This window comes from Motacilla alba, chromosome 8 (genome assembly GCF_015832195.1).
Source record: "Motacilla alba alba isolate MOTALB_02 chromosome 8, Motacilla_alba_V1.0_pri, whole genome shotgun sequence".
In the NCBI taxonomy this organism is placed as follows: Eukaryota; Metazoa; Chordata; class Aves; order Passeriformes; family Motacillidae; genus Motacilla; species Motacilla alba.
Genome location: NC_052023.1, coordinates 2,708,313 through 2,732,099, shown reverse-complemented (window position 1 = coordinate 2,732,099; position 23,787 = coordinate 2,708,313). Strand labels below are relative to the sequence as shown.

Genomic DNA, 23,787 nt, shown 5'->3' with positions numbered 1-23,787 from the left:
TAAGAAAACCTGAAATGGAAATTTTTCACATGCCACGTTGAACTCCTCGCAGTGCACAGAACAAGGAAAAGACATCTGCCAGAAAAAAAAAAAAAGAAAAAAAAAAAAAAAAGGAAAAAAAATTTGGCCACTACAACCAAATATGTACTTAAGAGGGACTGAAATGGGAGCCAAGAGGAAAAGTGTCAGGTACATCAAAATAAAAGAGTTGTGAAAACGGGACTGCAAGTGTAGATCCACAATAAAAAAATAGTACCTAAACTTTACTTAGACTGCCTCATCTGTAACTTGTTATTAATCTGCTATTGACAGAATCTCCATGGAATATTAGTTCATCTTTTGTTTATTTCTTAAATAGCCACACATATTTTTATCATCAACATCATTTTTCCCTGTGTGAAATAGAATAATCCCGAATAGGGAAAATGGGCCCATTCTTTGAGTTATTAGTTCTTTTTAAGTATTCTTCACTCTGTTGGATGTATAGATTCCTAGTTGAGTTTTCGGTTGATCACAGGAAAATTTTACACTTGTCTTTTCGAGGAAAGAGAAGCGGGAGAGATTGAAAAAGGAGGAGGAGGAGGTTGGGGCTCGTGCCCAGTTTCTTGGTGTGGTGAAGGTTTTTCTTTGTTTTTGCTGGCTGATGAAACCTGGAATGTCTGAGGCTGTGGAGAGACCTTAGGAATAGGCACGGACTGAAATGCAGGAGCGCTCTGGTGGTCTCCACAAACAGCGTGGTTATCCGTGTGCTGTTAGAATGGCCTGCTCTGGACAGCAGTTTGTGAAGCGTGTGCTCCTTGTCAAGGGCTTCTTTGGCTTTCTGATGGAGGGCAGTTTGGAAAAAAAAAATCTTCTCTGGAAAATCTAGAGATCCTCCTTGGGCATGACCTTGCAGCACGGCGCGCCTTGGCCGGAGGAAAGGCGCCAGCTCGCCAGTTCCTGCTTGGGATAAAGGATGAGGATGGGCACTGACGCCAATAGCCTGGGAATACGCAGCTCCCCGCCTAGGGTCCCATAAGGATGAGTTTGTCACAATAAATAAATAACAAGGGGATGGTGGGGGATAGAGATTAATTGGGTGGCTGTACGACCGCCAATGGAGTCTCACCATATGGTGGACATAATCCTGCTTTGCTGATGTTGGTTTTCTCACCAGGGTAAAACTGCACAAAAGCAGAATGTAGGGTCTCTGACCAAAGCTACCAGATCTCTTTCCATCACACAGGCTCATCTCCACTTGCCTTTGTAGATGAAGTCAGGCATTGCAAAACCAGCTATTTAGTCGCCCTAAATACTACTGTTGTTATTGTTAAACTGAGATAGAAAATACTCTGGAGAGAAATTATTTCTTGTTTTTCAAAATAACTAATGAGAAAAAGAAAGGCAAGTGAAACAGAAGCCGAGAGTGACTGGAAATAGCCCCTTCTAGGTGACTTTGGATCCACTCTACCAAGTAATTTTCTACATAATGTAGTTGAAGGCTTCCTAAGTGGGCTCTGCCATTGCCATTGTAATGGCTGCATTGGTGGGAGGGAGACTTTATTATCCAGAGCTGAAGAGCCCGGCCCTGTGCTTTTTACTCCTGTTAGTAACTGTGCCTCTCAAGGTAAATCACTTAACCTCTATGTGCCTCCTTCATCCCTGCATAAAGTGGGCATAGTTATGCTCACCTTTCCCACAGAGGTGTTGTAAAGCTTAGTTTAATGTTAATAAGCTGTTTTAATTTTCAGGATAAAAGGATGTTCTATAAATATCCATTAGAAGTAATAATAGTTTTAATGTATGCCATTATTTTATAACAGTGCTTTTCTAGTTTTAGAATTTTTTTAGTGGTTTGAAATTATTACAGGATCAGTTTTTGTTAATTAAAGATTGACATTCGGGCAAAATTTGTTGAATTGTTCTATAAATCCGGGTCTGTGTGCACTGAGCATGCCCAGAGCTGAGCTCACCTGCACTTTGGGATCATCAGGACGGCCCTTTGGCTTTTAAAACAACTCTTTGATGCATGTGCTCAGAAGTTTGATGGCTTCTAAATAGAATGGTTCAAATATTTCAAAGCACTTGAGATTCGTATAGTGTGAAGCAATTTAAAATTATTGTACTGCAATTAATTTTAAATAACTGAGCACTGCATATGTCTAGAAACCCGTACAGATCCAAATGGAAGCTCTCTAAAAATTGAAATGATTCAATAAATTTAAATCACTCTGAAGAAATGGATGTAAGTACTGTAAATCATTTTGTGAGGGGGATAAGCAAATTTTTTGCAAGTGAATCTGAGGGTAGAGACTCTAATTAGATTTTTTATTTTGGGGTTTATGATGATGAAATGTAGGTTAATATATATTTCCTAGGAATATGAGGGCAGCTCTTGTTGATCCATATGGTTTCTTGTAGCTCTTACATAGGCTGCTTTTTTTTTTATTTCCCAAGATTACAGAAACTTAGCAATCCAACTTTGCACATATTTTTTTTCCATTACAAATATCTTTCCCTCCAAATCTGTATAAAAAGACATGAGAAAAATATTGGTCCACAGCTAGAAATGCCAAGTGTATTTTTAAATGCAGCTAAAAAAAAATCCTGCAGAATTAAAACCCTGTGCAGCATGGAAGCTCACATTTTGTGGAGTTGGGCTGCTCAATCAATATGAATTTTTATATGCCTCCATCACTGATTCAGGTACAACCTGTATCTGCAGGTACCAAAGTGGATTATTGCCTGATAGCTGTTCGTTAGCTGAGAGCATGTTCTCTCTCCTTCCCTTACAGATGTATTAGAAAGATGCTATCTCGTTGTAGGGAGGCTGCTAAAAATATTGATGCGAGACCTATTGGAAAGTAATGTCATTTCCATTGGCTCCAGCTCAGCTCCAGGAAAATCCGCGTGCCGCTTCCTGCTCCTGCCGTCGCGCCGCGCGGGTGCGTGCGGCTCCCTGCGCCGTGCTCCCAGCTCTGGGGTTGCAGCTCTTCCCCAGTGCCAGGGCCAGAAATGAGAAGTTGGTGCTACTCTCCTGACCCTTCCATTTCACTGTGTCCCCAATGGCCACAGGAAAAAACGGGACAGCATGGTCTCTTCTCGTGCAAGTGCCCGGCTCTGCCGTTGGCACCAGAGCGCTTCATCCAGAGACGTGGCCACCTCTTGGCAAAGGGCCCCTCAGGGTCTGGCCGCTGCTGTCGGGGTGTCCCAGGTCCTCAGGGTGGGACAGAGCCCTTGGTGGCCGAGGGAGCCACTCTTCCAGGCTACTCCTAGTCATTGTGCTCTGGGGAGGGAAATTATTTCTGGATTTGCTCCACGGCTGGTGGGCTCTTCCTGGCTGGAGGAGCCACGGAAAGCGAGAGGGGCCCCTCAGCAGGGTCTTCCTTAAGGCCTTACCTTACTTTTAGACAGTTGTCATTATCTTTGTCTAAAGGTCATGGCTAAATTGAATAAAAGGAAAGCTGTGTGTTCCTGTCGATGCACAATGGCAGTATTGACTTTCGTAATCCAGTTTGCTGAGGGGTGAGAGAATTAAATTAGATATCTAAGCACAGAAATTGAGAGCCTTTGAAAACAAAGATAAGGAGACAGCCTGTATTTTCCTTTTCCTGGGAGCTCTGGGCTCAAGATTTTGCAGGTGTGTCATCTGATCCATGGCTTGCATCGATCAAAACTGTGCCAATGCATATTTAATTAGCAAGGGGACCCTGGATGCATTATGGCCATCATCCCTATATTGAATGGACTGTCAGACTTTCTGAATGCCTCCCCACCCCCCCGCTTCGTTGTTTGGGGAGCTTCTGCATTTTGTCTGAGCAGCTAAAAGTTTCTTTGTTTTTAGCTGGTGATGCATACAGCACCACTGAGGAGAATACAAACAAGTAAAGTCCTAAAGTGTTTATTTTGTCTAGGAAAAAGGGCTGAACCAATTTGAATCCTTTGGGTAACGGATTTTTGTATCTCTTGGAATTAAAAAAACACAGTCGCACGATGTTTACTTTAAGAATATTTTATTATAACAAATAAAATCTGTGCTGTGGGATTTCTTAAGGAAGCCTTTGATGACAATTTGAATTAAGTCAAAATTAACGTTTGCTACTGCAAAGGAATAAATAGAAAATGTTCCAGAAATGAATCAGTAAGCAGGAATCAAAGGCTGTAAACTGTTTTAAAAACAAACATTTAGAAGTGAATCAAATACTTGTTTGTAATATCAAGGAACAAATATGGGAATACACAGATTCCCCACATTCTAGGCTATCACACGATAGCAGTAAATCATTTATGGGCTTGCGAGAACAAAGAAAGTTGATTTAAAATGAAACCATTTTGATACAGCTTTAGGGTCTCGCAGCCTCTCGGTGAAGTTTCACGTTCTTATTTCCAGTGAGGAGGGAAGTAAAGGGGAATTTCCACAGCCAAAAAAAAGTTAGGCGGGGAGTTGGGGAGATCTTTGTTTGCGTCCACCTTGGTACAAAGCCGGCCCAGCAGACAGAGTGTTGCCTGATAAACAGATGTAATACACAAAGTCTGCTTACAATACCGAGCAACAGACTGCGGGCACATGTTTTGGGCTCATTCAAACTCATCAGCATAGTCTAGCTGGCTGTTTTGTTGCTAGTCTGCTTACGGGGTAGCTTAGGAGCGTCTTACTGGTGAAGTAACAAGGAGGGTTTTTTTTGCCACAAAAGTTTTGTGGCAGGGGCTGATGGGAAAATCATTTGCATACATCTTGTTACAAAGGCTGACTACTTCCTGGCTTAGACAAAGTGTTGCCTGATAAACAGACTTAACACACAAATGTCTGTCTGGAATAAACAACAGCAAGCTTTGATTTACATTTCCATTATCAAAGATAATCTCTTTCCCAGTGTACAGGAATTAAGAGTCCTCGCCTTATAAAAAAAACCACAACAGGCTGGCACCACAGGGATTTTACCGGTGCAGAACCTCGTTGGGGAGCCATGGGGATGGGGTGTGCAGTGCAGGGGTATGGAATAAAACTGGGAATCTGGCGCGGGCGTGTACATGTGTGATGGTGAGGTAGATGATAATGAAGCACTTTGAACTCCCTATAAAAGTTGACTTGAAAGCAATGGCTGGAGCAAAATGGAGAGCCAGGCCTTCGTTTAAAGAAATCCTAGTAGCCACCAAAATCGCCGTAAACAATAATTGTAGCATATATGGAGTGACCCCTATGTGTTTATATTATAATGTATAATGAAGGGAAAGTGAGCGTAAAAATGCCCCAGTCCTGGTGCTGGTTTCTTTTTGTAAATCCTTTAAGCTCACCACATAAGGCTGTATATAAAAGAGCATGATTTCAATTTTTTTCTTTTTTTAATGTATATAAATCTTTGGTAGAATCCATGCCCAAAATTATAGATGAAAAATTTATTGCATGAACACAACCCAGCCATATAAATTTTTTATTACAAATAGGGCTCTGAAACTTGAATAAAATATGTCAGTTTATTATACAGTATTTCCCCCACCCCCAAAACATGATATGAATGGAAAATTTAACTTGTGCACTTCTGTGGTGCTCCTGTGAGGTGCTGGGCTGGTGGTGGAGGAGAGGAACCTGCTGTATTTCACTGCAGAGCAGGCTCAGCATGGGCAGTGGCGGTGCTGCCTCGCTCATCTGGCACCACCGGTCATTTTTTTCCTGCACTACGCGGGGATCACCTTTACTGTTTCCAGGATAGATGTGTCTGCACCTGTGGTAGCTCGCGGGCTGCTCAGAGGCTCAGGTTCTGCTGGGGAGCTGCTCTACAGAGGTAAAAAAATGATCCTGGCACCCACTCACCGTGTCTGCGCAAACCAGCAGACAATGAAGAGGGTCACTGCCGCCCCAGTGAATTCCAGGCTGGATTCAGCCTGCCCTGGAAAGCACGGTGTGTTTTTGGGAGTGCTCCACAAAGTGTCCCGTCTCTCCCCAGTCAGGTGGCCGTGGAGTGGTTTAGCACTGGGAGGTGCCATGGCACTCAAAAGAGGCTTTTTTGGTGGAGGAGTGCAACAACACTTCACCGTCTGTGTCACGGTCTGCAAAAAAGAACAACATTGTCAGTCTGTTGACATTGGTCCTGTCCACGGGCCAGACTTTCCTGGGAAGGTTTTATTCTTTCCAAACAATGGAGCGCTCCCTTCCAGTGCCGCCAGCCCTGCTTCCATGCAGCCGCCGTGCAGCCCAGCTGGAGCTGTGCTCCTGCTGCAGCTGAAAAGGAAAACTGCAGCCTGAAAAGTCCAGAGCTTCTGTCCCGGAGCTGGAGGTCCCTGCCTGCGTAGGGTTTGGGATCAGGCAGATCTGGGGCTCGGTCGTGCTGAGGTAGCATATGCTTAAGGAACAGATCCAAAGAGGAACAGAGAATAGAGACGTGAGAGGAAAGGCTACTTTGAAAAACTAGCTTGTTTTGCCGTTTGCGTGGGTTTTTTTTCCTTTATCCCTTAATCATAATTGATTCTTGGAAGTGGAGAATAAAATAGCTTCAACATGTTTTTTTGATCCTGTTTGCCATGGTTGTGGTTGATACCAGATCCCCTTGAGCTTCTCTTGACCAGTAACCTTGAGCCCAGTGCACAGACTCACTCAAACCCCAGCTAGCTCAGGGTTAAAAATTCCAACCACTAACTTTTCTCCAACTAAAAAAGCCCCCAAATAAAACCCATTGTGCTATTCAAGGTTAAGCTTCCTTAAACATTAAACTAGATTCCTTGGTGATTTTTTTTTTTTTAATCAGCAATCTTAATAGTGGTTCCTCTCTATAATATTTCCAACTCCATCTGAAATCATTTAAATCCTCCCCTTAATAACATGCACTTTATTGTAATATACAGATTCTTTGGCTTCCTACCAGCCTTAGCTTAAGGCACCAATGAAACTCATTGCCGCAGGGGGCCATGGATTCAAGAGGGGCTCGCATCTACTGTATATTTTGTTTTGTATGTTTTCCAATGGCTCTAATTATTGCAGGTGGTAGAATTTAACTGGCAGTGTTGTTGCTAAAGAAAATAGGCATAAAGTGTATACTGTTTTGCAGAGTGGCTATCAAATATATAGAAAAGAGAAAATCAAATGAATTGTTAAACTGCTCTATAGTAAGTGATTTTATTGATTTAATGCAAATGCTTATGAAAACGATCTTCCATTTATATCAATTATGTATGGGCAAAAATTAATTTATTCCTCCGGTCACCTGTTTGGCTAACTGACTCAGCAGGACAGACATTCCTCCTCCTGTTGTAGCCGAGCCCGCAAAACACTAAACGTTCAGAAAACTGGAATTTGAAAGTTTCCATGTGCAAAACAACAAAAAAGCCCCGACAGGAGTTAGTGCCAACTGCTGAAAAAGCAGAGAGCGAATGGTGGAGGCTGAGCAAGACTCCCTCGTCCTAGGCAAGACTGTAAAACACAACGGCTCTGATTTTGCCAATCCCTTAACCATGTGGCGGCACATTTATATGTGCCGGATCATCTGCGGCATCTGAATAAAATCAGGGAAGCAAAATTCTGCATATAAACATTTTGGCTAAGTGCCTCAACTCAGTCTTCTTATCTGGGGTTTCCACAAGATGCCACCTTGCATAACAATGCTGAGCACACGCTTGCCCAGTCCATGTTTTCGGTAGCCTCCCGTGATCCCCACTGCAGGATTGAGTGGCTTTAATTCTGCCTCGCCCTGTGTTTTACTGCCCTGTGCCTCTCCATGAAGAATAGTGCTTAAAGCTGTGTTGTCTTTTCCTGGGAAATTAATATTTAATTTCAGCAGAAGGGGCGGGTTGCGGGGAAGCAGAATTAGGAAAAACGCTATCGCCAGAGCCGAGGTGATAAAAGGAGAAAGTTAAAGATTCAGCGTGCAAACAAACATCCTACGGCCAGTGGAGCCCCTCTTGTGCCACTAGCCTTGGTGTTGGAAAAACAGCACTCGAGGCAGACAAAAGTACTTTGTTTGTTGCTCCCAAGCCAGGAGGAGCTCGGGCTGTGCGTGCTGCCCACCGGCTGCAGGGCTGTGCTGGAGCCAAGGTGCCAGCACCGAGCCCGGCTCCCGCGGCCGCCACCGCGGCCCTCTCGCCGCCTCCCTGGCTCGTTCCAAATTTTAGGAAAGGGTAACATGCTCCCAGTCCCACATTGCAGCAGGAACTTCTCCAAATCTATAAATTTTTGTGGAATTCTGAGCCTACTTGAAACATAAAGCCCAAACTCTGATTGAGCCATGGCTGGCTGGAGGGAAAGTAAAACCTAAAAAATAAGCAAAAGGCTAATGCCCACCCTGTAAAATGAAATCCGTTGAATGCTGACTTTGAATGTTAACTAAATATTTTACATTCCTAATATTTTACCTTTGTTTCTACCTTTGCGGTATCGGAAAGGCGAAACTTCTTGCCAAAATCCAGAATACGACAGCGCTGCGCGTGTTACCCCAAAGTGTATCTGCTGGCACTGATTTCAGCTTCAGGGAGAGATAATTCAGTAGATCAATATTTAAAACAAAATTGCAGAAGTGAGGATTTTTTTTTTCCCCTTAGTTTCATTGGCAAAATTATTAAAAATAATAAATACAAAAGAGAGGAAATGGATTCTGGGACGCGCTGGATAGATATCACTTTTTAGGGGAATTTAATTGATTTTAAATGGAAGTATCATGACTGAAGCTTTCTTTGCTAAATATTCTGAGTGGTTATATTTTGAAATTCATCAAGTTTTGTTTTGTGAACCCTTATTTTAACTTGTAGTTTTTAATTTATACAAGATTGTCCTCTAAGCTTCTGAATGATACCTAAAGCAGACAGTCAGCAGGTAAAAAAAAAATTTGAATATTTAAAACAGGCATTTTCTTTATAGTGCTCTGCGGTAATTAAAATCTTCATTTGCTTAAAAGCAAGGAACCTTTTTAAAGCAATAAATTAGCATTGCTTGACCCAAGGTCACTAGTAGTACTGCTTCTTCCAGCACTATTAATACCTCAAAGAAAAAGAAGGGGTGGTGTTATGACTCTGTTGCAATAGAAGTAAGATTTTCAATTTAATCACAGTTAAGTGTCGTGACCTTTTGATCTTGCATTGGCTTCTCACTGAAATGTGGTCAAATTTCAGACAGCCAGTTCCAAACTCTGCAAAGTCAAGGTGAAGTCAGAAAATGGGTTTGCCACGATGAGGGGTGGCGTTGAGGCATTAGCAAGTGGTTTCATCGCCTAAGTTTTGTTTCACAGCAAAAACTTTATCTACGGGATCAATAAATTACAGAACAATTTCTGGGGAAAAGAAAAAAAAATGTATTAATTGCACAAAAACAGTAATTGGAGGGATTTCTTAAAAAAATATTTTTTCCCACAGGTAAAGGGACTATTTTTCCAGTCCATAGTGACAGAAATAATTAAGAAGGAAAATACTATTTGACTAAAGCTTCTACTAAGAATAATTTTTGGACCAAAGAGCGATCATCTTCACATAAAATAGAGTTAATAACGTGTAAAAAATGCAAAACACTCATATTTACACACACCCTTTTATAGATCATTTTATTATTTTAGGCAAATAAATTTTGCTCGCTGGAGAGTGTTAGCTGGGAGGTTGTGGGATTATTTACACAAGTTCTAAAGCAGGTCATCCAGTATCTGGAGTCACTTATCCCACTGCAAATCACCACCAGCACCGTGCATTTTAGGGATCTTGTGGTGCTGTAACCACTGCGAAAGCACGCCAAAAAAAATCAGCTCTTCCCTCAGTTTTGCAGATTTTGTTCCAGAAATGTGTAGCCAACAATCTCCACGACTATGTAGGGTTGCTAAGTTACCTTTCTATGCCTGCTTGGAGATATGTTTTGAGACTTTACTATGTGTTGGAGTAAGGCTCTGGTTTGTATACAACATAGAGGCTGCATTATAAAAAAAACATGTAGGAGAGTCGTTTAAATATGCCTTCTTTAAAAAGAAGGATTCTCAAAGCTTAATTTATGCCAACACACACACCCCAAGCACTCTGTGTAGTGCTACAAACAAGATTCCCTTTTTTTAATTTTTTCTTTTTTTTTTTTTTTTTTTTCTGGCTAGCAAACATATTACCTAGGCACGGGACTTTTGCATTATCATGTCCTAGTGCAACACTCCTGTCCTCAGTTTGTACTCTCAGCCTTTTGAGGAAGTCTGGCGCCTCTGATCTATTTTCCACAGCAGACCCTGTAATTTTTGGCTGTATTTTATGTTTTTCAGATTCAAGTCAATCTGAAAGTCCCAGCCAGCCAAGTGAAGCTGATATTAAGGACCAGCCAGAAAATGGTAAGTTCTTACCTGCTGCTCCTGCTTTGGGATATTAAAACAGCCCATATTTATAAAGATTTTTTTTTTCCCCATGTCTAATATAAAAAGATGATTCAGAATAATTGACATGGGTTGGCTACAAATAGGTTGTGCACTCTCCTCATAGTTAAAATGCTACTGTTTCAATAATCTCAGGTAGCATTTCTTTGTCCCGTCCTGGAGAGAGACTTTTTTTTTTCCCCATTTAAAATTAATTTTAATTAGGGAGATGCCATTAAAGAGCCTGCTGTATGCAACCCTTATCCTTATTCCTCCATAGCAAAGGCTTTCAGTCCCTGGGCCTTGAGTCATGACCTTCAGGGGAGCAGATACCACAGGAAAGCAGATCAGGGAGGTTCAGCTGCAGCTCCTAGGTGCTTCTCTCCATCTTCTCCAGTGGCAGTGGCTGGAGTGGAAGCATTAGAAGAACTGGCACTTTTGGGAAAACTCACATTCTCTGCACCAGGACAGAGTCAAAGTAGAAGCAATGGCTTCTACTGGACCGATGACTTACTTTGTAAAGCAGCCTGGAAAAAAAAATCATTCAATTACAGTGGATTTCTGTGGGGACTGTATGTGAAAAGAGGACCGTGTGTGTAATGGAACAGCTTCTCTTCCTTTTTGTGTTTAGCTAAGGTAGACCTCAACAATTTTTGTTGGCCCATCGGCAACTGAGTTTTGTTTTACTACTTATATTTAGGACTTAGAATAAGGGATGATTATTAGTAGCAGTTTTTCTTGACTTCTTTTATCTATAAGCAGAACTTTTTTTTGGTAACACCTAAATGTAGATTGTGTTATCCACTGTACTTGGGGTCTGCTCTAGAGGAAAGAATTTGTGTGAAGGGTTTATGCCTCTGAAGCCCTATCACCATTTCTGGGATGTGTAAATCCATGTAGAAATACTGTGTCTGTAGTAGTACACGTGTGATTTCCCTTTCACAGAGCAACTAACTGCTTTGCCTGAAACCCCTACAAGGGACAGTGAGGCTGAGGGGCTTCATCTGGACTGCTTTGGGGTTAGAGTTTAATATTAAGGGAAGAAGAAGAGGTTTAGGTGCATAAAAACCTTTGAACTACCAGCACGAATCACAGGACATGGAACATAGGGCTCATTGGCCTGCTGAGATTTTGGCTATTTGGGCTTCTGTATTTTCCTCCCATTAGATATGAAAGGTTTCATATTTTGATAGGTTTTGTGCTGTTCATCTCTAAACATACCATCTTAAAACATTGCTGTTGTTTCTGAAAGACAGCGCCTAATTTCCCTTATCAATCCTGTTCACAGAAATTCTAATTTGTAGCCAAAGGATTGCAAGGTTAAGAGAAGAACTGACTAAACTGTGATTTTTGTTCTGCCAATTCTGCTATTTTTTTTTATGGGGAATATGTTGCCTGTGTTTATTAAATCATATTTTAATTTAGAATGTATTAAGCACGAAGGATGTTATTATTTTGTGTTTAGATAGTATTCTTTTGCATCTATTAAAGCACAGTTCATCTTACCCTGCAGTTTCTTAGTCTTTAACAAAGCTTGCTACTCAACAACTGCCCCAAAAAGCAGCAGTGTCAGTGTTTAATAATGTAGAATCTGTAAAAGCCTAGTGAAATGAAATATCTCTGATTTGGAGCCTGAGTCTTCTTTGTAAAACAATCTTTTAGCCAATTCTTGGAACTTTGCTGCTGACCTGCAAAAGGTACTTTTTCTAATTTTTTAAAAATTTTTTGAAATAAACAGGAAAAGGATTTTTCTCTTTCTTTTTCTCAGTTTTACTAAAGGGTATTTTTCCCCCACCACAGCAGCAGCCTCCTCACTGGTTCTGCACCTTCTGCAGTGCGTGTGTGGGAGATTTTCTAAGCCAGAGTCGGCCCTGAAGGGCTCCTTCCCCCCGGGCAGGCTGAGCTCATTCCCAGCACACACAGCCCCCAGCTCCGGGGTACCCAGTGTAGATCAACACAAATCTGCAGCTCTTATCTCCTGGACGTGAGGATGAAAGCAAAACTGCAGCCTTTAGAAAATGAAAAACTGCACGCACAGAAACGGACACAATAAATCATATTAACTGCGTTGTTCTACACTTGCTGTAGACCCACTTCCACAGGGCCTGATCCAAATCCCTCTGGAGTCAATGGGAGGCTCGTAATTGATTTTACTGAGAGTGGGAATGAGCCCACACAGAGAGGAAATTTCTTTTTTATTTAATTTTTTTTTCTTTTTTTCTTTTGAGTCAAAGAAAAAATAGAATCGTGAATAATCTCATTCCCACTGGTGCCAACAGTGGAGTGACCAGATTGAGGGCAAATTTGGAAGCATTTTTGCATGTGTTTGTGGAAGGCACAAAGAAGTGTATCGATTCAGCGCTGCCTTTTCCATGCATGCATTCCTTCATTTTAAAAAAATAAATCTTTAAAGGCCTTGTGAGGGTTATACAGCCTCTCTACTTGCCTGTTAATATCCTTTCTGTTCCACTCCATAAATTCTAGAGCTATTTATTATACACATATATTTTGCATACCTTGAGTAATGTAGGTTCAGAAGGGTCAACTATACGGCCCTGAAAAAGAAGGCCTCCTACTACAGATTTTAATTTATCATCCTAAATTGTATGTGTTGTTTTGCAAAGCCTGTGTGTCTAACCTTCATTGAAGTGAAGTTCATGGGAAAAAAAAAGCTTTTCTTTTTTAGAGCCACTCCTGGTTTTTTTTCTAGTGGGCTTTGCTGGTTCATTTTCTGGAGCAGGATCATCACAGACAGGGAAGACGGTGACACCTTCTGCTCTTAGTGGTGGCTTCAGCACCAACTCTGATCTTTCCCTCGGCCTTCATTAAGCCAGAATAGTTTCCAGGCAGTCATCCAGTCACCACTGCAAATATTTAACAGAAATATTAAGCATTTAATTATTTCTAAGGACGGAGATGCAGCATGATGGCCATGAAAAGCAAACATGCAGGCGAGACAGGACTTGTTGGTGCATGGACAGTCCAAGGTCCAGTTTTGTGCTGGAGCTGGGGGTAAAACTAACACAGGGTGTGCACAGTGCTGCTCTGTCACCATGGGAAACAGCTTTTTGGGGAGAGGCTGAAAATCCACAATTCCTCTGCTTGTTGTATGGGTGAAGAAATTTGCAGGAGGAATAATAAAAGAGGCCAGCAACTTCATCTGAAAGGCAAGAACATTTTTGGATACCCTGATATTTTGCTCAAATAAGGGATTTTTTCTGACCAGCTGGGTGGAACACCCATGTGGAAAATTCCCCACTTTTGTAGTTGCCTAATGGTATGTAAAAGCTTCATTTCAGTTGGCACCACAAAGTGATTTTGCAATACACCCAATCAAAAAAAAAAAAGGAGGGGGGGTTTATTGATTTTAAAAGCTTGTTAAATGCATTGGTTTGGTGTTGTGTTTTATAAACAAACTAGTTTTCAGTGAAGTGAGGATGACAAAATGGGTAGTCTGATGCAGTGAAGTGACTGCATGCCTGGGGATCAGGAACAACTGAATTCCCAGCTCAGCACTGCTGTGGACACTCTCTCAGGCTTTTATTCTCACTTTCAGTTGTGGAAACAGCTATCAGATAGATTTTCTTTTTGTAAGTAGGATTATTTTAAACTTTTGTAGGGAAACCTTTTGGTCTTTTTGTCTGCCAAGTGGGTATATTTGCCATTCTGGCTTTCAGAGAATATGAAAAGTCGGATTCTGCTCTGCTCCATCAGGAGTTGAACTCTGGAGAAAGGCAGGGAGGATGTGGCAGAGCAGTTAATAACTGTGGTACAGAGCTGTGCTGCTGCTGTCAGTAAATGGATGTCAGGCAGTGTTTGTGTTTGATGTGGTGGCACTGGTGAATTAATAAGTGCAGCGTAAAGGTGCACACGAGGTGTGCTGTGCAGAGCAGGAGAATGCTGTGTCATTTCTGACAGGCTGCTCGTGGCTCTCGAGCGGGGGACTGTGATTTGGTGGCTCAGAGCTGGTAGCACAGCACTTTAAATGTAGATGAGCTTGTTCTTTTTAAAGAAGTTGGTAAATTCTCCCATTTCAAATGAGCAGGGCAGCATTCATTATTACAGCTGATTGCAAATGTGTGCCAAATCCATTGCTCAAACAATTTCTGAAGAGGGACAGGCGTTTTTCTGAAAAATTAAAACGTGTAATGCCCAAACCAAATGCTTTTTGGCTTTAATGCAGGCTCACTGCTTTGAGCTGCAAGTACCTGAACAGCCCTGCAGGAAATAAAAGGCACATTGTTCATTGAAAGATTAAAAAAAAAGAAAGAAAAAAGAAAAATAATGATGCACCGTAACTGGCAGAACTCGTTTTTCAGCCCTGCAGTAATTACACTGGACTTGTAAATATCATCTGTGAATTCTTTGCTTAAGTAGGGTTGGACTTGAGTATTAAACCTTAGAAAAATGTTTAAGTATATGCTTACTTTTCCATGCCTAAAAACAGAAAGGAAGAATTTCTGGTCCTTGAGCTGTGGGGGAAAGAGAAGGCCACAGTGGGAACAAATGCAAAGAGAAGTTTCTTCCTCTCCAGGCAAAGCTGGTTACGGAAGGCATGATTTAGCTTTGGCTGGAAGGGAGGAGGAGATTATGTGTGGGAAGACCCCTCTGCAGAGTCCAGTCCCTCTGTGAATGCTTTCCTTCTGGTCCCAAATGTGGCATTCCCAGCAGTGGGATAGCTTGGGCCAGTGGAAGCAGTGCCTGCCTGGCCCGAGGCTTGGGCACTCTTCTCAGACTCAGAGCTCACCCTTCAAACCCTCATCCCAAGCAGAGAACGAGTGACTGCTCTTGGTCGCTGTCCCCATCACTCATTCCAGGTTAAATGGCAGCTGAGTGACGTCCAGTTCATTGCACAGCCAAATTTTTAACAAGGGGAAATAGTCTGCCTTCCAAAGCTGTCCCTTCTGCTCAGGCCATGCCTGACCTCTCCTCTCCACTGCTTCAGGTGGAGTCCAGCTGCCTCGCAGGCTTTCAGAGCTAAAACAGAGCTTGATGCCAACTCTCCAAGGAGGTGCTGGGGTTGTCTGGAGGCTCCTCTGTCCTTGGATAAGCCCCTCAGCTCCCACCTGAGGAGTGCAAGGACGCCAGCAGTCCTCTGAACACACAATGCTGAAACTGGTGCTGTTAGAAAACACACGGTCTCGGATGACTAACATTCCTGAAACACCTCATTTTCAGGAGATAACTGAGCCTTGCAGAGAAAGTTTTCTATCAGTTAAAGCTGCAAAGGCAGTAATACAGTAACGGCAGCTTTTATTAATGTTCTTGTTCATGGGATTATTTGCATCAGAATCTTATAAATGCAAGAAGACTCTCCTCTCTTGTTTACAGAGCCACGCTGAGGAGTTATCACAGCCTGAGGGACTAATCTAAAATTAACTTTCTTCAGAAAAAGCTTTAAAAAAAAAGCCCTTAGCATTTCCAATAAGGAATCTCATCGCTGGCGCTGAAGTCAGAGCTCCTGGTGATGTCAGCTTGTTTGCACCTTTGTAACTTGCCAGGACCAAATTCTGAACAGATTTGCACCCTTACGGATCATGTTGTCTGCTGACTGGGAGCAGCAGTGGGGAAATTTGTCCAGGCTTGGAAGCTGTGGCCGAGTCAGGGAGTACTGGTGGGGTTTGGTCTCTTTGGCTTCCTTGGGACTGGGCAGGACAGGCCGTTGACTCTAACAGGACCCATCAGCCAAGAAAGGTCTGATGAGGTCCAACCTGTGTTTCATCAGCCCCTGAGAGTGCTTGTAGGCAGCTCTGAGAGCCGGCGTTTCCCCAGGAAACAAAAGCAGATATGTCTGGTTAAGAATTTAGCTTATGTGTGATGTAGTCTTGCATTTCCTTCATCTTATTTCATTGCATTACATGCCCAAAAAGAACAAGAAATACAGCATTTCAATCATAATAATCTAGAATTGAAGCTTTGCAGCGTCCAGGGGTACTTCCCATCTAGATTCATGACTGTCATGAAGAAGCACCTGAATTATTAGGAAAGAAAACACCATTTTCCCCTATGATACCATATTCTCTTTTGAGTCCAGACTGAGGCAGAGTTACACCATTTCCAGGATTTAGTGGGTCCTGTGGTAGGCTCAGGATTTAGCCTGCTTATCAGTGGCTGGCACTCTCTTGGGGGAATCCAGTGATGGCAAATGGCTCTGACTGTCAGTCAGGCCAGAAACAGGCACGTCAGCGGGGTCGGCTGCGCAGCCTCTGCTGGGGATGGCTGGAGACCCTTCTCATCAGTGACCTGCGGTGCTTGGGGATTGACAGAGGACTTCAGTTCCCACTGCTGCTAACCATTAACCTTCACAAGCAAAGCATTCCCACAAAAAACCCATCCAAGGCGAGGATGACAGGAAATATTCAAAGCATGAAATGAATGCTTATAGCATGACAAAGCAGTGCTTGAAAGACATGAAGCGTTCATTGCGCTTGGAGGGGCTGAGCACTGCAAAGGAGGAGAAATAAGCGTGGCTCCAGTATATATTTTTATTTCCCATTGTGCGTGTACAGAAAAAAGGCAGTGAACCCTTCCAATGGATAAGGTGCATAAATACAGCTGGGATTATTCTAAATCTTTTCAAAAAAGCATTCTTATTTTGTTGCTCCGTCCCATTCTCTGTCCCATGAATCTTTATCCACGAGATAACAGCAAGGGCCATCTAGAGGGCAGCTTGGAAATGGGATGGCCAGGAGCAGCCTCCTAGGGAGCTCTTGAGCTTCCCTTGGCAGATCAAGGATTTTCTTTGTCCCAAGGGCACCTCAGTGTCAGGTCACTGCCCCCTGCTCCGTGGCAGCGCTGGCATGGGCAGGCAGCCATCCTGCCCACGTCCCAAGTCCCAGGACGCAGCAGCTGGAGCTGTGAGCAACCACCAGCTTTCACTACAACTGTTTTTAATGTCTCTCTTCTTGAGAGAGCTGCTGTTTAATTAACAGCTGAGAGCTGGGTTGCGTCAGGGTAATTGCGGCCTCCGGAGAGGACCACAGGCTGAAGGATGCCTTGGAACACCACCCTGCCCACCAGGAAGCTGGGCACTTAGGGAAAGGAGTTTATTTGTGGTGTGGGCATCGTTTAATTTCTGTTGAGTGGAGAGGGGAGTTTATTAGTGGAGGGAGGATGTGATGCCAAGGTCTGGCTTGCAAAACAAAACCCCAAACCTTTCTATTTGCTTTTCTATGTAAAAATTCCCTAATGCTCGGTAATGTAAGACAAGGGGAAAATTTTACTTGCAGGAGAATTGCCTTCCACAATAACCAAGAGAAAAAACACAAAACGCCCACACCAGAGCAGCATGATCCAAAATGTGAACTTTTTACGCCTCCCCAACCTTCTAGGTTAGGCTTCCAACCAAGTGATCTTTTATTATCAACATGATATACCCTTGACATAATTTGGCGCAGTAAAGCTTCTTCTGCTGAACTCGTGATTTCATTTACTAGATCTGATGAAAGTTCTGTGAACCACAGTAAAATGTGATAATTAGTAGTTTAATTCTTTTAGTGTGTGCGTATTAATTGAAAAGGCTTGAACTATAAATACAGGGCCTGTGGATAAAAGCCCCCACTAAAATCAGTCGCTTCACCGAAGTATTCATTACTCCACATCTACTTAGGTGGTGTCTCTTTGTGGCAGTGAGTGGGAACTCTCCACTCAGAGATCACAGCAGTGAAACCCAGGTTGGCTCACCGCTGCTCTCCTGCCATCAGAAGTGCTCCCTGGCCAAAATTTTGCCCTCTGTGGTCAAACCACTGGAAGTCAGGAATGTGTGCTGGGAGCCGTGCAGTGTCCTGGGGAGGCGCTGGCTCCCTTCCTGCGGAAGTCAGAAGGGGATGAAGGCTTGAGGCAGAGGCAGTGGCAGCAGTGGGTGGGTCGGTGTCTTTCTGTTTTCCAACAAGTCCACCCAAAGGCATCAGAGATTCTCTGTAACTCCAGTCCTAGCCAGTCTGGCACTTCTTAGCAAAATGTACTTTTCCTCCCACTTACCTTTCACTGTACCTGAACTACCAGCACCTAAACTTCCATGGGTGGCTTCAGCCAGAGCTTGGTTCGTCCAGATGGGAATGTCCAAGTGTAGATAAGGGATTGCACTTCCCCACTCACACTCAGGTGTTCTTTTGCTCTGACTTCCTGACCAGCACAGGAGGTGTTCTGTTGCCTCCAGACCTTTCCAAATATATCTACACACTATGGAAATGTGTGTCATTTTTTCACACCTTCCTCTGGTTTCTGCCTGTGGCGTAGTGCCTTTATGAATCTTGTGGTTTTACAGGTACAAGGTGGTTTGCTTTCAAATGGATCCAGACCTTCATACTCATACTTGGTTTGCACACTCAGAAAAAACCCGTATGTCTGCACATATTGCAGATTCTTGGGTTTATCAGGTGCTTTCCAAATGACCTTAATTTTGTAAGCCTGGAGTTGTGTGCACCAGCAGGGAGGTGCATGTGAAGGGCAATGCACAGCTCCTGACAGCAGCATAGGGGACTGCTGCTGTTGTCAGGGGGGGCACTTTAGTGACACCAGGCTCCCAGAAAAAGCCTCATCACTTCTATAGATAATTAGATACTATTTTTTAATTGCAGAAGTTGCTAGCTAGGATCTGGAAAGAAAGTTTAGGGTGACTCTCATGGAGTTGTGAGAATAAAATCCTCTCTGAAGCCTGGCTCTGGTGTGACTGAAATGGAAAAGTACCAGATCCATTTCTTGGAAAGTGAGAAGGAGACTTTTATTTGCAATGGTCCGCAAATATTTTCCCAGGAGGTAGTGAGCATGGCAAAAGGGGCAGGAGGAAGGTGAGAAGAGTGAGCCACACTTGTAAACACACTCCTTTCCCTCTGCTGTTGTTATCTGGCACAAAAAAAAAAGGGCGCCGCAAGTTGTTTACCGCGGTTCGTGTTGTTTGTTCCTGCTCCTTTTTCAGTGCCCTATCTTCCCTCGTGCAACTTTCTTTTCTGGGTTGTGATAGTGTCTGGATAGATTTGGGCAGTGGGGTGGTAGGAAGGTGCCAGTTGATTAAATGTGCTGCTTGCTATGTGCATTTCGTGTCTGCTGTCTTAACATTTTTTTGTTAACCACTGTTGCAACTGAAGAAAATGCTGAAGTTTGACAGTTGGGAGTTACTGCTGAGTATGTGCTGTAAACTATATCATCCCTCTGCCTTCTCCCTTTCTCCCCCTCCTGCTGGAACCAAATGATTTATAAAATGCCTTCACATTCTTGAGTGAGTTCACACTATCACCTCCAGGCACTGCACTGAGGAGTCTTAGGAGTGGATGGGAAATACAGATCTGATAGCTGGTATTTTTCTCTGAAAGGAAAAAAAAAAAAAAAAGGCAAAAAAGGGCTGATTAAATTTAAAGGAGAAAAGTTTCCTGCTGTGCCCCAGAGTAAATCTGTAGTTGGTGAAGCACCTTCTAGTAAACAAGAGATGTGCGTGGTTACAGTGGGGTTTTATTATTACCCACTGCCATTGTTTTCCATTTTCATAAGATTCAATTAATGCAATCATTTTAGAGTGTCTCTAATCATTACCTCCCGCCCTCCCTCACTTGCACTTGAAGCAAGGGGATCTGCTTCTGCAAGACTCTGGTGTGAGGAGCCGGCACCTTGCTCCCATCCCTGGTGAGGGGAAGCACAAGGAAATTCTAGAGCTGCTCCAGGGGATCCAAATACTTATCTTCTCTCTGTCTGGCCTTTGCAGGACACATGGCCAGCACCCCAACCCTGGCTGTGGTGTGCCCTCCCATGGGGCCACCGTGGCACCCCAGCAGTCGCCCTGCCCTAGCCAAGCACAGGGGTGTCAACAGCAGCTCTCAGACCATGCCGGGCCAAAGCTTTTGCTGGTATTTCTTCTCCCAGGGTCATAAGGGAGGGATACTGCTTATGTAGCTGTACCACTCTCACTCACCCAGAAAACCCAGACCCCTGTCCCAGTTATTTTTCTACTTTAATTCCTTACTCTTAAGATTTTATCTGTAACAGAAGGCTCTTTGACAGCTGCATCCCCATCTGAAAACCTGCTGGAGTTTGGGGGGGTGTCCCCACCTGACCAGCTTTGCACTGCAGACCTCCTGCAATTTTCCCACATGTTAGACCTCAAAGTCCTGATTTTCAAAACGGGGGAATTCGCATTCAGGAAGTTTCCAGCAGCAGAATGCAGAGAGCTGGCCCTGTCCCCCACGCCGTACAGAGGGGAGCCAATTTTACCGTCCAGCCGAGCATGCCAGAGCTGGAGCTGCAGGGGGAAGGGAAGAGCTGAGGGGCAGGAGAGGCTGGACAGAGGCTTGACAGACTGAGGAGGCTGTGGTTTTGAGGCAGGAGGGGATCCCCACAGATTTTTGTGAGGGAAGTCTCAGAGCAGTGGTTGGGTAGTGGCCCACGGCTCGATTTAAATCGGTAACAAAGCGGGCTGGAAAGGATGTGACAACCCGAGCAAACAGCTGAGGAATGAGGCAGCTCCGTGTTAGTGAATCCAGATTTCTGCCTGCCGTGGCCATGAAGGATGGATTTGCAGTAGGACTGGGGGCTGTCCACTGTTAGAAGGAGAGGGAAGTAAAGATCATCCCGTGTACAATATAAATGTAAGTTGTTATTACTACTATTGCTATGTCAGCCGTAAACTGTTCCCACGAGAACAGAGATGCAGCATCATTGAAAAAGAATGTCTTACTGTGAAATGGGCAGCAGAAACACTGTGGCATTATCTGCCAGGCAGTGAATTTACCTTGGTGACAGATCATTATTCCCTCCTGCAAACGAACCGGATGAAGGGCAGCAACACAAGGATAACTCAGCAGCACTTGTATTTTCCAGGCCTCTGAATTGAAAAAAACAAACAAACAAAAAGTAGACAGATAAAACTGTGAGGATGGAGAATGTCAACAGAGATTGCTTGGGGCAAGAAATTGGGAAGAAAGCAAATTTTCTTCCATATCTATGCTGACATGATATGTGGACTTAAGACATGGATTTAACAGTAGGCATTAAAATGAGACACCAGTGGTGAGCCTAAAATCCTTCCTGTCCTGTCCCTCTGTAATCACTGGAGATATACCAGGTCTTTTGAGAATTAATCTCTCTCTGCTGAACCTCAGGGAGTTTTAAAACCAAGATATTTCAAACGCTGCAATTGCTCTGGACCTGAGATTCTGCTTTTGGAGGAAGTCACCCACTCCTCTCTGCTCATCCTGACAAGCCAGAGCAGACAGAGTTGAGACAGAGTTGCTCAAGAGCAAAGGTGGATCTAGCAGGGCATGTGGACTAGGCTGAATGATTTCTTCATCATTACACGTAGGGAGTAGAAGAGTGGACAGTCCATCTGCTGCCCACGTGTACTTTTTCCCTTTCTGTTTTTCTTTTGAATTCTACAGAATGGGAGTTTCCTAGATAAATTATAATTTTTGATAAGTATTCATGTGCTCTGTAGAAGAATGTGTCTAGGGATGGGCACACTGGAAGAGAGAATTTCCTCCTCAGCTCTTCCAGTGAAGTTTTGTTCTAAACTGCCCAAATGAAGCCATTATTCAAAAGTAAAAATGTTCTGTTCCAGTTCTTGTTTTCATTCTTTCATGTGTCTGGGGACTAAACTTCTGTGAAAAAGAGCCCATTCTCACAGGATGCCTTGCCTAATTTTGCAGACAAGAGAGGTTCAGCTATTCCAATTACGATGAGATAAGAATCTGAAATGTTTGGGATCGCATCCATCCTGAGTTGAACTCTAACTTTTCCAAAATCCATCCATCATTATTTTTCCCTTTATTTCTTCATTTCAGTAATGCAAGCAAAGGAGGATCAGAGAAGAAATGAATGTTTATGCATCATAAACCATAATAGATGGGTTTCCTTTTACCTGAGTTGCTTTAGTTTAATGTAAAGCTCTCTGCCAGTGGAATTCCTTTTGCTTTTTCATTCTTTCCTGCCCAAAAATATGAAGTCCTGGCCTCTGTGGTATCTTCAGATTGTCTTAAACACATGAGGATAGGGCAGTCCACCCCAGTGCCATGTTTCTGCATTGCTGGCTATTGCACTGTGCCACACACACTGACTGCTGGGATGGGTTACATGGTCTAGAAAGGCAAATCTTCTACCACAGGAAAGGAGTGCAAAGGCTTAGCTGTCCAGCCCAGCTTCCGGCAAAAGATTCATCCCAGGTCCTCACTGGTACCCCAAGAGCATGTCTGAGTTGCTGCAGGCACCCTCCTGGGATGGAACATCCCACCAATGTCATCCCAATTCCCTGAGCAACTCCCCTGGAACCACCCAATCTGCAACACGTGGGATAAGCACTTAAAATCAGTCAGGGATGAGCAAGGTCCCTCTCTGTCTCTTCTGTTTACTGTGTTCATGTTGAATCCCTCACAATGCGTGAACTCTGAGACCCCCTTTGGGCTACAGCTTGAGCAGATTACACCAGAAAAATAAACTTGTTCCCTGTTCTGGCCTGACCTTGGCCTGAACCTGAGAAAGTGAATGCCCCCATCACACCAACATGTGTCTGTAGAAGTACAGTAAACACAAACGGGGGTCACTGGCCCTCTCTGTCCTGCAGTCCCAGGCCAGGAGTCTGGAGTTTTGGGCCGTCCGCCCAAGTGCTTGTTAATAAATGTCCATTCTTAGTCCCTAAAGGAATGTAGACAGGGCATGCTGCCCTACAAAACACAAACTTAGAGTGAAACGGAAAGAGAGTCTCAGTCATGGTGCAGGGCTCTGCTGCTGGTTTCCACACCCAGCAGTCTCTTCCCACTGGATTTATGTCCCTGGTTTGGGCCTTGGCTGGGGAATTGCGCACTCGTACGCTGGGTGTTCTCCACTGCTGTCTGGGAGTGTGGGTAGCCCTGAGTGCAGCAGAGCTTGGGAAGTCAGTCCCTCAGTCTCTGGGGCTTCCTCCTCACTGCCTGGGGGGGGCAGAGACCTGGCAGAGCCTGGGATATGAGCCTGGAGAGCCTGGGTCACCCCGGGACGGGGTTGTGCTGCTTCCAGGGGTGTGCAGGACTTTGTCTGTGCACCTCCTCTCTCCCAGTGGAGCCAGTCAGAGGCAGATGATTGTGGGACATGATGTGACTGGTGACAGATCTCTTCCCTCCCCAGCCACAAGAATAACTAAGGTGTAAAGTTAGTTAAAATAAGTAATGTGTGACCAGTAGACGTCAGTGTAGTTGAGACTCAAAGCCATCAGAGTTAGTTCTGTGCAAAGAATAGAGGAAGAGACTTCTGGAGAGAAAACTCCAAAAATTCAATTTAAAGTACAACAGGTAAATACACAATATCCTGGAGTTTACCATGAATTACAGTTGGCTCACCATTGGTGTCAGCTGAGAAGGTGTAAGAAGTATATCTGGAGGGAGAGGAAAGCCATGGAGAAAGGTGGAGCTGGCTGATCCTCGTGATTTAGCTTCCATGCCCAGCTCCCTTACTTTCGCATCACATTTGTACAATCTAATCTTGAGCAGATACTTCCATTATCGTGGTGTCCTGCTACAGTCTTTTAGAAGTGCCGTGGTGTGAAGAGAGGGGA

The 23,787-nt window shown here is 43.8% G+C and overlaps 1 protein-coding gene across 19 annotated transcripts in view; it reads left to right on the top strand.

Annotated features, from left to right (window-relative positions):
- NFIA (nuclear factor I A) overlaps nt 1-23,787 on the top strand; it is a 350,087-nt gene that overhangs the window by 225,976 nt on the left and 100,324 nt on the right. For 17 of the 19 annotated variants that reach the window (XM_038145145.1, XM_038145138.1, XM_038145135.1 and 14 more), the window contains exon 3: nt 10,191-10,256. The exons of the other annotated variants lie outside the window; for them this stretch is intronic. In XM_038145145.1, the coding sequence (XP_038001073.1) occupies nt 10,191-10,256 (66 nt within the window). The remainder of the gene's footprint in view (nt 1-10,190; nt 10,257-23,787) is intronic. 19 annotated transcript variants of the gene reach the window in all.